Below are 17,704 nucleotides of genomic sequence, written 5' to 3'. Positions count from 1 at the left end.
ATGTTTATTGACTTGGCGTTACCACACAATAATTAAAATCCAGAGAAAAACTTCTTTGATCACCTTCACTTTCTCAAACTTAGCACTATAATTTAAAAAGATGGGAATGCCACAGGTAAATCAGTGTTTGTGGGAGCAGGGGGTCTAAGGAGAGAGGAAGACAGATGTACTTGTCCCCCACTTTATTGATTTCTCTTGTTCTCTGGATTCTATCAGTTTTCTTTTTTTTTAATTAATGTTTTTATTAAAATTCATCGATCCTTTGAAGTAAAATCCACTCCTTTTGATTTTTTCAACCTCACCACTTTCATGCGTGCCAAACAGATGGACATCTTTTAAAGATCTAGTTCAAGAAATGTCGAAGGAATCTACAAAGGGATTATTGTGCAGGACTGGAATGGTTTGGAATTGCACTAAATACCTTTTAACCAAAAGGATATAGTATCTTTATTTAAAATACTTCCTTTCATATGGTATAGTAATTTTGGATGTAGGAGGTCATTATCTAATTTAGGCTGATAATAGACATTAATAGGGCAATAATTGCTATAATCTCCATCCAAAATTATGTTATTATGCACCGATAAATGTCTTTCAAATAGCCACTCAGATGTAGATTAAGCTCATGATTTGTGTTCATGACAAAGGTTCTCTGTTCAGAGCTTCTGCCATTGTTTGCTGGTTCCCCTGTTGGCCAGAGCCAATAAGCAAAACATTGTCCATTGTAAATGACAACATTCACAGCCTTCTTATTTATAATTACTGTTCGCATTGAAACAGTTCGTTCTGGTTGTTATATAATTATTAAGTCACACTTAAGAACAATGGTGGCAAAGCATTTCAAAGCAAGATAGAAATAACTAGATCAAAGTTAATTTCATTGGCCATGTCTGCTGAAGGCACCACAACAAAATGAGTCATTATTAGTACACATAAACCAAAGCCACGAATGCAACCCAGATATAGTTGTGCTCAAACTAAAATACAGCATATTGTGCTGGTGAAGGGGTTTAAATATAGAGCAATGCAGAGGTCAGAAAGTGGCAGGCCTATTTCCCAATTCAGATTTTCATCACTTCCCTCCTTCCACCCCAAAGGTTTTCATTCGGCTTCGATACACTGAAGTCTTTGGTAAGTTTAATAAACTACTTGCATGTTCCATTTACTTTACATGGCCTCAACTGATAGGAAACATCGGGAATTGAATTGAGTACAAATCTTTGTCTGCAGCATGGTGCTAAAGACTAAAAATTACCCCTTGTTTTTTCAGTGCTAGACTGAGCAATGTGCTGAGTTTAATGAACTTACTAACAGCTATGGCACTCATGTAAACTCAGACAGACTCCCGTCTACACTGTCTCTCTCTAATGGAACCATGAAAAAGACACTGTTATTCCTGAGACAAAGGGGAAGAAATTCAAGAGCATTCCGTTTGAGGCACTAACTTTTCAAAGCTGGAAAAATTAACACCAGGCGCTAATGATTCCTAACTTTTTCTAAATTTGGTATAAGCGCTCCGGGAAGGAAGTGGAGCATTCCACTTCCTTGCTCCACTTCCTTCCTGGAGTGCTAAAGGACGCAGGCGGGGCGGTAGTGGTGCAGCACTGCCACGATCCAAAACACCTTCCCTCCCTTAAAGGGAAGGACCATCGATGCAGGCTCTGCATTGGGACCGGTTAGCTGGTTCTCGACAGCAACTGCGATCCGGCCTGATCAGCCCCATGCACTCCAGCAGAGTGCCGGGCTGATCGATCCCGGCCCAGGAGAATTGAAAAAAATCATTTTAGAAATGTTCTTACTTATCTTGGAAACTCCCCTTTAACTTTCACTCCTGGCCTCCTGAACAACACCTCCTGCAGCTGTTGGTGTTTTTGCACGGCGATGCTGCAGGGGGCGGAGCCAAAGTTCATGTCCGGGGCACTATCAGGGCATTGTGCACGGCAATGACGTCATGATCTCTGGGCGCAGGAGATCGTGGCGCAACACGTTACCGCCGACGCAAACCTCCCGGCCATGTTAGCGGGAGTCGTTCATCTTGCCGCGCCCGGTTAGTAAGGTGTTGGTGCCCTGTAATTGCCTCCCGGAGACGATAATGGGAGGTGCTAAGGAGGCCAATTTCTAGGCCAAGGGGTGGTGAAGAGTAAATTACAAGGAGCTATGTGGTCTAGAGTCAGTTGGACTGATTACACTCAGTCATATACAATCCCACAACAAATAAACACACAAAATCATAAGAAAGCATGGAGTACAGAAAGGCCATTTGACCATTCATGCCTGTTTCTTCCTCAGACTGTAATCTAAATGTGCTGAAGTGCACATAATAGAAAGGGAATAGAGCAATCACATATGTGATAGTCCAAAAGCCACAGCCTCACAATCAGTTAAATTGAGTTATTTTAAATATCCCTCCTCTGTATTTTACACTCTATGGTTAGATAGAAAAATGTGAAGTATATAATACTGACTATATTTGATCCCTTCTATACCTTGTAAAGTCCTGTCCCTGCAGTACAGATTCACACGAGGCACATACTGAAGTCAACGTCACTCAGGACCTGCACCTTTATTACACAGCTCTCAAATGCCACACTTGCCTGAGACCTGTCCTTATATACCTGTCTGTGACAGGTATCCAGTGTCTCCTGCAAGTGCATCCCTGGTGGTAAGGTGAGCCTGTGGTTACAGGTCACCTCTAGTTACAGTCGTGTATAGCATGGTATATACAGTTATGTACAGTAGTGTGAGATACATGACATACCTATTAATGGGAAAATATTTTGTGGGTTATTTTAACCTAACCCACCTGGCTGGAAACTGACAGACTCAGATATACACCATGTGTGATTTTACTTTCCATTGAATTTATTCGCAAGTAAAATTAAGCAGTGTGCAAAATGGGTAGCTGATTCGATGCTGTCAATTTCCCATTGGTCCGGTCAGGTTAAAATTGTTTCTTTTAATTCTTCAAGGCTACAACTTGTGTAATTCTCTTGTAAACCTAGACAACTATGACCACCTCTTACCTTTAATGGCTCCACCCTTACTCCTTCCTTTTTGACGGTTTTGGCATCACTATTTTCTCTGACCTCAAAATGAAACTCCCACATCTCATCCATTACTAAAGCTGCCTACAAGAAGCATGGAGGGAGGTAAATTCAACTTCGGTGGAGACACAAAACAGACGGTAGCGGAGTGGAGTGAAGTCAATGGAAAGAAAAATCAGGCGAGATGTGCAATGGGAGGCCTATCTGCTACCGGCTTTCTGCACACCGGCCGAAGTTGGATTTTACCCCCTTAGTTTCTCCTTTCACGTTAAACTTCTTTTCTTCTCAATACTTCTCCATAAAGTCCAAGCTTATTTAAGATCATCTCTTTTACATGCCTTAACATCTGAAAAACAACTTCCCTCAGACCTCGATCCTCCAATCTCCACTATTCAACACTGGTCATTTTAACAGATGATGTTTCCTTGGTCTTGGTAATGTAGGAACATCTAGTTCTAAGGGCTACTTGATTATCTGTCTACACTTACATGTGTTAACTTTAATTCCATTCCTTTAAACATTGATCAGGTACTTCATTGAAATAGTATTAACTAGATAGAATTAACAGCATAGAAACTGTCATGTATTCAACGATCATTGTAACCCATGTATAAGCTGACCTAAGTTGTACACCTTGAGAACACTGACCACAAGGGGGTGAACTTGTGGGAGACACTCCTAACCTGGACTTTCAGGTATAAAAGGGGAAGCTCCATCCACCTTCATCACTTGAGATCTTGGTAATAAAGGTAACTGGTCACAGAGTGACTTTCTCTCAAGTATGGGCCTCATGTGCATTTATACTGTATAGTAAGGACATATCATTGGCGACAAGAAACTGGGATTTAAACCACGCGAGCATGGCCACTAGCAGCACAGAAGAGAGGTACTGTGTTGGTGATGATTGGGACGACTTTATTGAGAGACGTCAGCAAAGTTTTGTCACTAAGGAATGGTTGGGACAGGATTCGGCCGACAAACACAGGGCTCATCTCCTGATGGTTTGTGGATCCAGAACATACTCCCTGATGGTGGACCTTCTAGCGCCAGAGAAGCTGGTGGACAAGACGTTCGAAGAGCTCAGTAAGTTGATCGGGGAACACCTTAAACTGACGAGCAGCATGCACATGGTGAAACAACGGTTTTACACGCACCGGCGGCGAGAAGGGCAAAGCGTTCCAGACTTTGTGGCAGATCTCCGGTGACTGGTGAGCCTATGTAAGTTCCCAGATGCACGCAGAGCGGAGATGCTGCGAGACTTTTTTATTGAGGGCATCGGGCACGCTGGGGTTTTCAGGAAACTGATTGAGACCAAAGACTTGACCTTGGAAGCGGCGGCTCTGATACCCAAACATTTATCGCAGGGGAGGAAGAGACCAGAATGATTTATGACAAAATCTTGGCTCAAATGCGGCAAACGACCAGGGAGTCAACATTGTTAATGTGGCACACAGTTCTCCAGGCAGACAAGGGCAATCGGACATGCCCCAGCATGTAGTCGAACCCAAAGGGGGTATTCAACAGAGACAATGGCTAGCTGAACGGCGATTCATGCCATTGCAATGGACAATGCGGCCAGTAATGGGGCCATCAACACCTGTTAATGGTGTGTTTAAGGACAGTTATAGAGACAGTCAGAGATGATCGACTGGTAATGGACCTTTTGTTTCCGACAATGGGGCCTCCAGCTCATGCTAGAGGTGTGGAGGCAAACACCCAGCCAGAGCTTGCAGGTATCAGCAATATATCTGCAGAAACTGCAACGTCAGCGGTCACTTGGCGTGCAGCCAGGTTGATGTATGAGGAAGACGGGCCCGATGTAAGCCCTACGAGGCCAAATGAATACTGGGGGAAATCGTTGGAAGCTGAGGTTCAGCGAGTTCATGTGGAGCACATATACAGTTCATATACCAGGACGCTATCGATAATGATGAAAATGCTCTTGAATGGCATCCCAGTTTTAATGGAGCTAGACATGGGGGCCAGCCAGTCCCTGATGAGTATCAAACAGTTCGAAAGGTTGTGGGTGTCCAAGGCCAGGAGGCCAAAATTATTGCCGATTGACGCTCAGCTACGGACATATACAAAGGAGATCATTCCGGTGCTAGGCAGCGCCACGGTAATCGTGACCCACAAAGATTCAGAGAACAGATTGCCACTCTGGATTGTCCCGGGGGATGGTCCCGCACTACTGGGGAGGAGTTGGCTTGCTGCCATGAACTAGAAATGGGGCGATGTCAATGCAATTTCTTCTGTGGAGCGAGCATCATGCTCACAGGTCCTGGACAAATTTGGCTCATTATTTCAAACCGGCATCGGCACTTTAATGGGGACCAAGGTAGTGATTCACATAAACCCGGACGCCAGGCCAGTACACCACAAAGCCAGAGCAGTGCCGTACGTGATGCGGGAAAAGATAGAATGCAAATCAGACCGCCTGCTGAGGGAAAGCATCATCTCGCCAGTCGAATTCAGTGGCTGGGCGAGCACGATCGTGCCGGTGCTCAAGGCGGATGGGTCAGTCAGGATATGTGGCGATTACAAGGCTACCATCAATCGTGTGTCACTCCATGACCAGTACCCGCTCTTTGCGACGCTATCCGGTGGCAAACCTTTTTCAAAATTGGACCTGACCTCAGCTTACATGACCCAGGAGCTGGCGAGTGAGTCAAAGAAGCTGACCACCATCACGACACACAAGGGGTTGTTTGAGTATAACAGATGTCCGTTCGAGATTCGTTCAGCCGCCGCGATCTTTCAGCGAAATATGGAAAGCCATCTCAAGTCGATTCCAAGGATGGCAGTTTTTCAAGACGACATCCTCATCACGGGTCGCGATACTGAAGAACACCTCCACAATCTGGAGGAGGTGCTATGCAGACTGAACCGGGTAGGGCTGCGACTGAAAAAGGCGAAGTGCGTCTTCCTAGCTCCAGAGGTAGAATTCCTGGGGAGGAGGGTAGTAGCTGACGGGATCAGACCTATTGCGTCCAAAACAGAAGCGATCCAGAGAGCACCCAGACCCCGTAACACGACGGAGCTGTGTTTGTTCCTGGGCCTCCTGAACTATTTTGGTAACTTTCTTCCCAAATTGAGCATTCTGTTAGAGCCGCTACACGTGCTCCTATGCAAAGGTCGCGATTGGGTCTGGGATACAGCCAGGAAAGGGCTTTTGATAGAGCATGCAATTTGTTATGCTCCAACAAACTGTTAACGTTATATGACCCGTGTAAGAAACTAGTTTTAAAGTGTGATGCTTCGTCCTATGGGGTCGGGTGTGTGTTGCAGCATGTGAATGCCAATGGTCAGTTACAGCCGGTAGCTTATGCCTCCAGAAGTCTGTCCCAGGCAGAAAGGGGCTACGGGATGGTAGAAAAGGAAGCGCTAGCATTTGTATATGCAGTAAAAAAAATGCACCAGTACCTGTTTGGCAGGAAATTTGAGTTGGAGACAGATCACAAACCCCTAACGTCCCTTTTGGGCGACCACAAGGCCATAAATGCGAATACATTGGTCCGCATACAGAGGTGGACACTTACGTTAGCCGCCTATGACTACACAATTCGGCACAGATCGGGCATTGAATACTGCGCCAATGCACTCAGCAGGCTCCCACTAGCCACCACTGAGGGGGCAAGTGAGCATGATGCTGAGATGGTCATGGCTGTTGAAGCCTTCGAAAGCAAAGGCTCACCTGTGACAGCCCGTCAGATTAAAGTCTGGACAAATAAAGACCCGCTACTGTCTTTAGTTAAGAAATGTGTCCTGAATGAAGACTGGGCAGCCACGTACGGGGCATGCCCTGAGGAATTTAAACCGTTTCATAGGCACAAGGATGAACTCTCGATTCAGGCCGATTGCCTACTGTGGGGAAACTGAGTAGTCATGCCTCAGATGGGCAGAGAGGTATTTATCAGAGAACCTCACAATGAGCACCCAGGCTGTGTCATGATGAAGGCAATTGCCAGGTCACACGTTTAGTGGCCAGGGATAGATGCAGACCTGGAACTTTGTGTTCGCAGGTGCAACACGTGTGCTCAGCTGGGCAATGCATCCAGGGAAGCCCCCCTTAGCCCCTGGTCCTGGCCTGTCAAGCCATGATCACGCATCCACATGGACTACGCAGTTCCTTTCATGGGAAAAATGTTTTTGGTTGTAGTAGACGCCTACTCCAAATGGATGGAGTGTGCCATTTTAAATTCAAGCACATCCTCTGCCACAGTAGAAAGTCTACAGGCAATGTTCGCCACCCGTGGTCTACCGGATGTCTTGGTCAGCGACAATGGCCCATGCTTCACAAGCACTGAATTCCAGGACTTCATGGCAGGCAATGGAATCAACCATGTCAGAACGGCACCTTTCAAGCCGGCCTCAAACGGCCAGGCGGAATGAGCAGTGCAGATAATCAAACAGGGGATGCTCAGAATCCAAGGGGGTTCCCTACAAAGCCGCTTATCACGCCTCCTGTTGGCCAATGGATCCCGACCACACTCGCTCACAGGGGTTCCACCCACAGGGCTGCTAATGAAAAGGATGCTCAAAACCAGGTTATCCCTTATACACCCTACTATGAAAGAAATTGTTGAAAGCAGGCGTCAGTCACAATGTGTCTACCATGACAGGAATGAGAGGGCGCGATGTATTGATGTCAATGACCCGGTTTTTGTTCTTAATTATGCTGCAGGGCCCAAATGGCTTGCAGGCACTGTGATTGCCAAAGAGGGGAATAGGGTTTTGGTAGTTAAACTTACGAATGGACAAATCTGCCGCAAACACGTGGATCAAACTAAAAAGGAGGTTCAGCAACCCCATAGAAGAAGCAGAGGAAGAACACAGCGTAGAGTTTACTCCACCACAGGTGACCGAACACTGGAACCAAGTGGAGGAGAGCCCAGTCACTGTGGGCAGTACGGACTGGCCTGAGGCACCGTAAACAGCAGACACTCAGGCCAGCGCCTAACAACCGGAGCCCCAACTCAGGCGCTCTACAAGGGAGCGTAAACCACTAGAGAGACTTAACCTGTGATCCCAATAAGACTTTGGGGGGAGGAGGTGATGTCATGTAGTCAACTATCATTGTAACCCATGTATAAGCTGACCTAAGTTGCACACCTTGAGATCATTGACCACAGGGGTGAATTTGTGGGAGACACTCCTAACCTGGACTTTCAGGTATAAAAGGGGAAGCTCCACCCACCTTCATCACTTGAGGTCTTGGTAATAAAGGTAACTGGTCACAGAGTGACCTTCTTTCAAGGTCGTGTGCATTTATACTGTATAGTAACATATCAGAAACAGGCCATTCAGCCCAAATGGTCTATGCTGGTGTTTCTGCTCCACTCGAGTCTCCTCGCGCCCTAATGCGTGCAGTTTTGGTTTCCATATTTACGAAAGGATATACTTGCTTTGGAGGCAGTTCAGAGAAGGTTCACTAGGTTGATTGCGGAGATGAGGGGGTTGACTTATGAGGAAAGGTTTAGGTTGGGCCTCTACTCAATGGAATTCAGAAGAATGAGAGGTGATCTTATCGAAATGTATAAGATTATGAGGGGGCTTGACAGGGAGGATGCAGAGAGGATGTTTCCGCTGATAGGGGAGACTAGAACTAGAGGGCATACTCTTAGAATAAGGGGCCATCCATTTAAAACTGAGATGAGGAGAAATTTCTTCTCTCAGAGGGTTGTGGATCTGTGGAATTTGCTGCTTCAGAGAGCTGTGGAAGCCGGGACATTGAATAAATTTAAGTCAGAAATAGACAGTTTCTTAAACGATAAGGGAATAAGGGTTTATGGGGAACAGGCAGGGAAGTGGACCTGAGTCCATGATCAGATCAGCCATGATCGTACTAAATGGCGGAGTGGGCTCAAGGGGCCTTATGGCCGACTCCTGTTCCTATTTCTTATGTTCATATGTACTTTATCTAACTACTTGGGATAAAATCTGTTTCACATTCTGGTGTCAATTTTGACCTCTGGGCGACCCATCGCCCGAAACCGCAGCAAAAAGGCAGCCGCGATTTTGAGGCCCTAGCCTCATTTACATCAGTTCAACAAGCTGTGAGGCCCCAAACGTCATCCCGATTAAGTTCATTTCAAATGTACTTTGTCTGGGCCTCTTTGGTTCTATCGCTTGTTGAATTGATCAAAGTGTGCACAGCACTCGCTCCCACCAGTTCAAACCTAAAATAGCAATCGGGCTCACTTTGAGTGCTCAGCAGGCAGCCCCTTTCAAAATGTCGCCGGCCGCATTGTCGGAGTTAATGGGGCGGCAAGGCCACCAACACCATTGTGAGGCCATTACTGCTTAGTTAATGCCCCATTTATTTTGTTAAACCCCTAGTCTTCGGTGCGACTCATCAATGTTGATCATGTCCTAGGCTCATGGTCAAATTTAAATACCTTGCTTAAGTCAACAGCCTCTCAACATTTTAAAGACCTGGTCATGTTCCCCTGACCACTTCAATCCACTCAAGGAGGACTTCACACACATGTTAAAGTTGCACATTGGTAAATAATTTTAAGTTTGGTGTACGAGAACTGTCAGTCCTGTGCCAGTCTCAGGTGACTGGTCAAAAAAGAAGTCCATGATTAATGAAGAGCAATGGACCTATGGGCTGGATGTTAGCTATGATTTGACCCTCTGCAACGAAAACCCGGTCAGTGGGATCCTCGGGTACCTCTTTGCGGCGGCGTTTCCACATACCACCGGGGAAAGGTACGCCAGCGTGCATTTGCATCGCACTTTCGGCACTCTCCCGGCCCTTACACCACACCCAGAATACTGACGGGGTCAAACCTGTCGGTGCAGCCCTGCCAGTAGCGGTAAGTATGAAGATCTGCAAAAAGGTAAGTTAAAGTTTTATGGGTTGGACGTTCCCTAAAGCCCACCACCGCTGGATTGCTGCCCATAAAGATCGCTAAGATTCTTCAAATAATGCTGGCGAAAAATTGCATAAAAAAGGGGAAAAAAATACCTCCCGGCGAGAAAAGAGATCTTGCACGTAGATTCTTGGTGGTTAAAAGCAATCCTGGGAAAATTGGGTAGTTCTTAACCAGAATGGGCAGTAATTACTCAAATGTAGACCGAGGCTATGGTTGGGGCTAGGGAGGGAGAACACACAAAGAATATCTTTTCAATGAAAAAAAATTAAAAAAATTAGTAAACACTCTCAAGACCCTTTTTAATGTAATCGCCATAAAATAATTTTAAAAGAATTATAAAAATCCCTTTAACGTACCTTTCCTTGCAGGGCTACTTATCTACCGCCCAGCACCGGCTGCTTTTCGTGAGTGTTTTTTTCGATCTTACCTACGGGTCACCGCTGAATCAAAACTCGGACAGTGGTGGATTTTTCGGTGGTGCATGTGAGTGGTCCACTCCCCAGCGATATTTTGAAAATGCCGGCGGAACAATTAAAAAAAATTTAGTGGAAACGTTCACTGGCTGGTTTTCCGCCGAGCAAACGGAGAAAACCGCCGAAAATGAAGAGGAAAGTCTAGCCCTTTATCCTTTAATGGGGTATGGCGAGAAAGCAGGAATGGGGTACTGAAGTTGAATGTTCAGCCATGAACTCATTGAATGGCGGTGCAGGCTAGAAGGGCCGAATGGCCTACTCCTGCACCTATTTTCTATGTTTCTAATTATTTTTCAGCGACTTAGTAGGTAAGGGTTTTTTGAATGTTTTATTTGTTTTTAACCCCCTCCGAAGGCCTCTATCGCAAAACTATCGTCCCCAGACTAAAGTTGCCAAAACTTTGCGCTGCGAATCCTCGTGCAATGCCAATTTTACCAAGATGTAAAAGCCGAAAGTTAGGCCTTTGGGCTGAATTTTCCATGGTGGTAGCGGGTGCGATCGGTGGCAGGTCGGGAGGGATAGGTTTTTTTTGACAGCAGGCCCGGAATCCGCTGTCAACTCGCTCCCACGTGCCTTTCCCACAGACGCATCTGTCAGCACAGAGCCGACTCGGCCTGCAGCGGCAGGGGACCCAATTGAAATCATTATGAGATACTTTACAGGCACTTAAGAGCCTTTTCCCCTTTAATTTTTAAATTTTGTTGCCTGGCCACGGGATTCACGCAGCTCAGGAACCACATCTGTCAACCTGTGGTGTGAGTTCTGTGGCCATTGCTCCAGCTGATTACTTGACAGCATGGAAAACAAACCAAAATAAAAACATGTTGATTACATCAGCTAACAGATTGATGGCGATTCTGTTCTATTTGAAAAGCTACTGGTAAATTTAACTTTGCACTGGCCATTGTCAGCTGTTGCCTTCCAACTGAACAGTAATTGCAATGAATTGATCTGCACTATAAAAAATTGACTTATACCGTTTGAATAAATGTTTGTGTTGTTTCTTGTCAGGTTTTTCTCACAGTATGCTGTGATTGTCCAATTACGCGTTAAATCAAGTCATCAACTGTAACAATTTTATTCTCATCATTCATTTCACTGGTTCAATTTGCTTCCAGTCACTGAATATGACTAATGTAATTTTTTCAGTCTGAGACTTAAGGGTGAATTTCTGTGGAGGTCTCTCACTTGTCCATTGTTAACTTCAACAGAAGAGTTGCAGAAATCCCAGAAGCACATTGTAAGCACCACTTACACTGTTTGTCAGGGATTCCGCAGCTCTTCCGCTGAACTTGCATAGGATTGTAAATCCATCCCATTACAATTACATTTAAAATCTGCTTAATTTTATGTATTACCTATACACCTACCTCTTTTATTTCCACCAGTTACTGATACAAAAGCCTACAGATTTGTGACTAAAGCACCAATAACTTCCCAACTAATGTATATTTTAAATTATGTTCTTGGTCATGGAATCATATTATTTAATAATTTTATTTAAATATTTCTTTGTCACTCATATATAACTTTTATTACATTATTGTACAGTAAAGATTCAACACCCACTATGTTAGATTAAACTTAAAATGTAATGTGGCCAGGATTCCGTTAAGAATCACAGCTTAAAACGCATCATGAGTGTCGTCGCCAGAAGTGCTCCATCTAATTGGGCCGGGTATTGCGCTGAACGGGCTTAATAGTCCCTATTAAGGCAAGTTCATTTTGTACAGTGGAATGGAGCCAGCAGCAGGGTGTAGACCCATCACGGACACCAGCCACACCAGACCCGCCAAGGTAAGGAAAGTTTGGCCTTTAAGTGTCAGCCACTAATATTTCTAACTGTAATTTCTGGGCTATAAAAGCAACAAATCATATATACACTACAGCTAAGCTGTATTGACCCTCAAACATATTTTCATTAGTGAATCGTTTCAAAGACTAATGGATCCATTGAAAGAGAAGTGTACCTGTAGAAACGCCACACAATGGTTCTGATGCCTCTTTTTCTGCTGATTTTTCATCCATTGACCGTTTCCTTCTGTATACACGATGAGCATATCCTGTTACAGCCGAGGTGTGATTCAGAGGTTCAATAAATATGAATTCTTCATTAATCTGAATAAATCCCATCTAGAAAATTTAAAAGGAAAAGACATTTAAAAATCTACCTTTGATATATCTGTGAATCTACTATGAGTGCATATTTCAGACGAACAGCATCATTGTGTGATTGGGTGGCAATTCATGTTAGATTCCTGTCATTTCAATGCTGGGACTTTGTCTGGATTGGATTCAAGCCTAACAGGATAAAGGTCTCCTTCTTCTCTGTGGCAGCTGTTCTGGATCACAGGTTAAATAAGTTTGCACGGTCTAAATTTGCTTCTCAATGCACTCAAGTCTGTGGCATAAAATTGTCCTGAAATTGAAATGCCACACTGGAGCAGTAGGAGGTGTTCTTCTGGAGCTTAGATGTATCAGGACAATGAAAGAGAATTCTCCCTTGCAGTTGACCCATGTCATACCTGACCTGCATTGCCTTGATTTTGTCAGGGGATGACAAGCGGAAAAATGTTGCATTCTCCAGCTTGTTAATTCCTCACTTTGATGGATAAACTAGCATTCTCTACTTTATTTCCCAGGCTGATCACAAACTTCAAGCCTCCCACACAGCAAGCTTTCAAAATGTCTACTTCACATCTCAGAATGCACAGCAAGATCAATGCAACACCACAGCATTATCAACAGCAACTAAATAAAACCTAGCCAAATATCTCATTTAAATAACTGAGTTACAAAGGCATTCCAGTCAATAATGTGAAATGGTAAAACAACTTATAAAATACACAAATAGCAAATATATATGATTTGTCAAAGTAACTGATAGTGATTACTTCAGAGAACTCCAAGATGACTATTTCAGCCACCATAATTGACAAAGAGTTAAATGATTTAGTGCATGAAGCTTACTGTAACACTAGAGAAATAAACTGACATTTACTTATCAGTTTGATAACAAAACTAAACCCACTCCTGAACTAAAAGACTAATTAAGAAGAATGGATAATTTTATTGGAAAAATGAAGATGTTCAACTTATTTTTAATACCGTTATAATATACCCTCTTTATCTTCCAGTTCTACCTTCCCAACATCATTTTATCTTTCTCCAGTAATGAGCGTTTGACTTCTCATGACAATCCACATTGATGCCCCTTATTGACTCACAGGAGGCATGTTGTTTAAGATTTTAATGCTAATTTCTCCCCCCTCATTAAATCTTCTGGTCGTCCACTGTTAAACATTTCATCTCGAGGCCCAGCCAACAACTAATGAAATTCAACTCTTAAAAATAGCTAAATATGAATAGTAGTTAGGCTGGAATTTTACTCCTTTCCTCCCAATGAGTTGTGTGATCTACTGCCACATTTATCGCTCAGGCTCCACTGAGAAGTAATTATTCTGCACTTCCAAAGACCATTGTAGAACTAATCTAACTCATGAGCAATGTTGACTATGGCTCATGGTCACAAAGGCAATGTATTATGCATGTGAACTTGTCCCTTGTACAGCATACATGATATAAATAGAAAACACCACTTCACATTATTTTAGGAAAAGTACAGATATGACACTGCAGTCCGCAGATGAAAATGAATTTTAAGAACAGATACCAAAGTTAACAAAGTTCTGACGAAGGATCATTTAGCTGAAACATTAACCCTGTTTCTTTCTCCACAGATGCTGCCTGACCCACTGAGATTTCCAACATTTTCTGTTTTTATACCAAAGTTAACCACTGGGTGGTGCCTTCTATAGGCGAAGACTTACCAAAACTTCTTTCCATGCATTCAATTGGGAAAAATTCAGCCAATGTATCTTTCTTATTCAGATTAAGAAGTAAATGACACTGAATTTACAGCAATTTTGATTTCTGCACCAGATTTATACACTATCATTTCAATAAACAGTCAGGAGGAGGCCAGCATCGCGAGACCTGAGTGGGAGCGGGAATACAAAGGGTGGCGGCAGCTTGGAATAGCGGCAGTCGGGAGGAGGCCGGATGCTGAGTGACAAAAAGAAAAAAAATTGAAATTGAAGTGTGACGTCACAGCCAAGCAAGTGAGTGATTGGCTGGTGGATTGGTGAGTAGTTTTTCTTTTCTTTAAGAAACCTTTGGCATTGTTGTAGGTTAGCAATTAAACATGTAAGTGATCTTTATTATCTAAGGAGAACCAGTTAATTAAATCGGCTGTATGCTGAGTAGCGGCTGGGTGTGTTTTGCTAAGGTTTAGAACTTGGAGGTTCTACTTGATAGTTGCGAGTGTAACTAGAGGGATAGGAGGGCAGCTCAGTCCCATGGATTGCACATCCTATGGCATGTGGGAAATCCAGGATGCTTCATGCAGCTGGGACAACCACATGTGCAGGAGGTGTCTCCAGCTGCACCAACTCGAGCTCCGTGTTTTGGAGCTTGAGCGGCGGCTGGAGTCACTGCAGTGTATCTGTGAGACCGAGAGCTACGTGGATAGCAAGTTTCTAGACGTGGTCACCCCACAGCTTAAGAGTGTGTAGGCAGATAGGGATTGGGTGACCCCTGGACAGAAGAGGAGGACTAAGAGGTAGGGCAGGAGTCCCGAGTCCATCTCACTCTCCAACCGCTACTCTATTCTGAGTATCGATTGGGATGATGGTGCCTCTGGGGAGTACAGCCAGAGCTAAATCCATGGCACCATAGGTGGCTCAGCTGCACAAGAGGGGAGGAAGAAGAATGGAAGAGCTATAGTGGTAGGGGATTCGATAGTCAGGGGAGCAGACAGGCGTTTCTGCGGCCGCAGACGTGACTCCAGAATGGTATGTTGCCTCCTTGGTGCTGGGGTCAAGGATGTCACTGAGCGGCTGCAGGGCATTCTGGGGGGAGAGGGTGAACAGCCAGAAGTCGTGGTCCACATCGGTACCAATGACATAGGTAGGAAGAGGGATGAGGTCCTGCATGCAGAGGTTTGGGAGCTAGGAGAGAGATTAAAAAGCAGGACCTCAATGGTAGTAATCTCCAGATTACTCCCAGTGCCACGAGTTAGTGAGTACAGAAATAGGAGGATAGAGCAGATGAATACGTGGCTGGAGAGATGGTGCAGGCAGGAAGGCTTTAGTTTCCTGAGGCATTGGGACCGCTTCTGGGGGAGGTGGGACCTGGATAAGCCGGACGGGTTGCACCTCAACAGAGCTAGGACCAATATCCTCACGGGGAGATTTGCTAGTTCTGTTGGGGAGGGTTTAAACTAGCTTGGCAGGGGGATGGGAACCTAAAAATAGATTCAGTAGGGAGGGGAGTAAAGCTGGAATTAGAAAGCAAAAATAAAGAAAGAAAGTGAGTTTGAAGGAGAGAGGAAACAAGCAGGGAAAAAAAGGGTAAAAACACAAATTTAAAGGCAATTTGTCGAAATGCACTTTGCATTTGTAACAAAATCGATGACTTGACAGCACAAATTGATGTAAATGGGTATGATCTGATAGCCATTACAGAGACATGGTTGCAAGGTGACCAGGACTGGGAATTAAATATTCTGGGATATTCGACAATCCGGAAGGACAGACAGAAAGGAAAAGGAGGTGGGGTAGCTCTATTGATAAAGGATGGAATCACTGCAATAGTGAGAAACAATATTGGCTCAAATGATCAGGATGTTGAAACAGTTTGGGTGGAGATAAGGAATAATAAAAGGAAAAAGTCACTGGTGGTCGTAGTCTATAGGCCCCCTAACAGTAGCAACTCTGCTGGTCGGAGCATAAACCAGGAAATAGTGGGGGCTTGTAAAAAGGGAACAGCAAAAATAATGGGTGATTTTTAACCACCATATTGATTGGACAAATCAAATTGGTCAGGGCAGCCTTGAGGAAGAGTTCATCGAGTGGATAAAGGATGGGTTCCTTGAGCAGTATGTACCAGAACCAACCAGGGGGCAGGCTATCTTAGATCTGGTCCTGTGTAATGAGACAGGATTAATAAACAATCTCCTAGTAAAGGATTCCCTTGGAATGAGTGATCATAGCATGATTGAATTTCAAATTGAGATGAAGGGTGAGAAAGTTGGATCTCTAGCCAGCGTACTAAGCTTAAATAAAGGAGACTATAAAGGTATGATGGCTGAGTTGGCTAAAGTGGACTGGGAAAATAGATTAAAAAGTGTAGGATGGTTGATGAACAGTGGTGTACATTTAAGGAGATATTTCACAACTCTCAAGAAAAATATATTCCAGTGAGGAGAAAAGGGTGTAAGAGAAAAGATAGCCATCCGTGGCTAACTAAAGAAATAAAGGACGGTATCCAATTAAAAACAAGGGCATACAAAGTGGCCAAAACTAGTGGGAGGACAGTAGATTGGGAAGCGTTTAAAAGCCAACAAAGAATTACTAAAAAAAATTGATTAAGAAAGGGAAGATAAGACTATGAAAGCAAACTAGCACGAAATATAAAAACAGATAGCAAGAGTTTCTATCGGTATATAAAAAGGAAAAGAGTGGCTAGAGTAAATGTTGGTCCCTTAGAGAGCGAGACAAGGGAATTAGTAATGGGGAACATGGAGATGGCAGAAACTCTGAACAAATATTTTGTATCAGTCTTTACAGTAGAGGACACTAACAATATTCCAACAGTGGATAGTCAAGCGGCTATAGGGGGGGGAGGAATTTAACACAATCACTAAGGAAGTGGTACTCAGTAAGATAATGGTACTAAAGGCAGATAAATCCCCTGGACCTGATGGCTTGCATCCTCGGGTCTTAAGAGAAGTAGCGGCAGGGATAGTGGATTCATTGGTTGTAATTTACCAAAATTCCCTGGATTCTGGGGAGGTCCCAGCAGATTGGAAAACTGCAAATGTCTATTTAAAAAAGGAGGCAGACAAAAAGCAGGAAACTATAGACCAGTTAGCCTAACATCTGTGGTTGGGAAGATGTTGTAGTCCATTATTAAAGAATTAGCAGGACATTTGGAAAAGCAAAATTCGGTCACGCAGAGTCAGCATGGATTTATGAAGGGGAAGTCATGTTTGACAAATTTGCTAGAATTTTTTGAGGATGTAACGCACAGGGTGGATGTGGTGTATTTGGATTTCCAGAAGGCATTTGACAAGGTGCCACATAAAAGGTTACTGCACAAGATAAAAGTTCACGCGGTTGGGAGTAATATATTAGCATGGATAGAGGATTGGCTAAGGAACAGAAAACAGAGTAGGGATAAATGGTTCATTCTCGGGTTGGCAATCAGTAACCAGTGGTGTGCCACAGGGATCAGTGCTGGGACC

The 17,704-nt window shown here is 44.1% G+C and overlaps 1 protein-coding gene across 1 annotated transcript in view; it reads right to left on the bottom strand.

Moving 5' to 3' along the window:
• Positions 1 to 17,704, bottom strand: part of LOC139227543 (A disintegrin and metalloproteinase with thrombospondin motifs 19-like) — a 768,564-nt gene that overhangs the window by 739,034 nt on the left and 11,826 nt on the right. The window contains exon 3 of the mRNA XM_070858408.1: positions 12,369 to 12,531. Within this exon, the coding sequence (XP_070714509.1) occupies positions 12,369 to 12,531 (163 nt within the window). The remainder of the gene's footprint in view (positions 1 to 12,368; positions 12,532 to 17,704) is intronic.

The sequence above is a fragment of the Pristiophorus japonicus genome, chromosome 1, assembly GCF_044704955.1.
Source record: "Pristiophorus japonicus isolate sPriJap1 chromosome 1, sPriJap1.hap1, whole genome shotgun sequence".
Taxonomy (NCBI): Eukaryota; Metazoa; Chordata; class Chondrichthyes; family Pristiophoridae; genus Pristiophorus; species Pristiophorus japonicus.
This window is presented reverse-complemented; position numbering and strand designations above follow the sequence as displayed.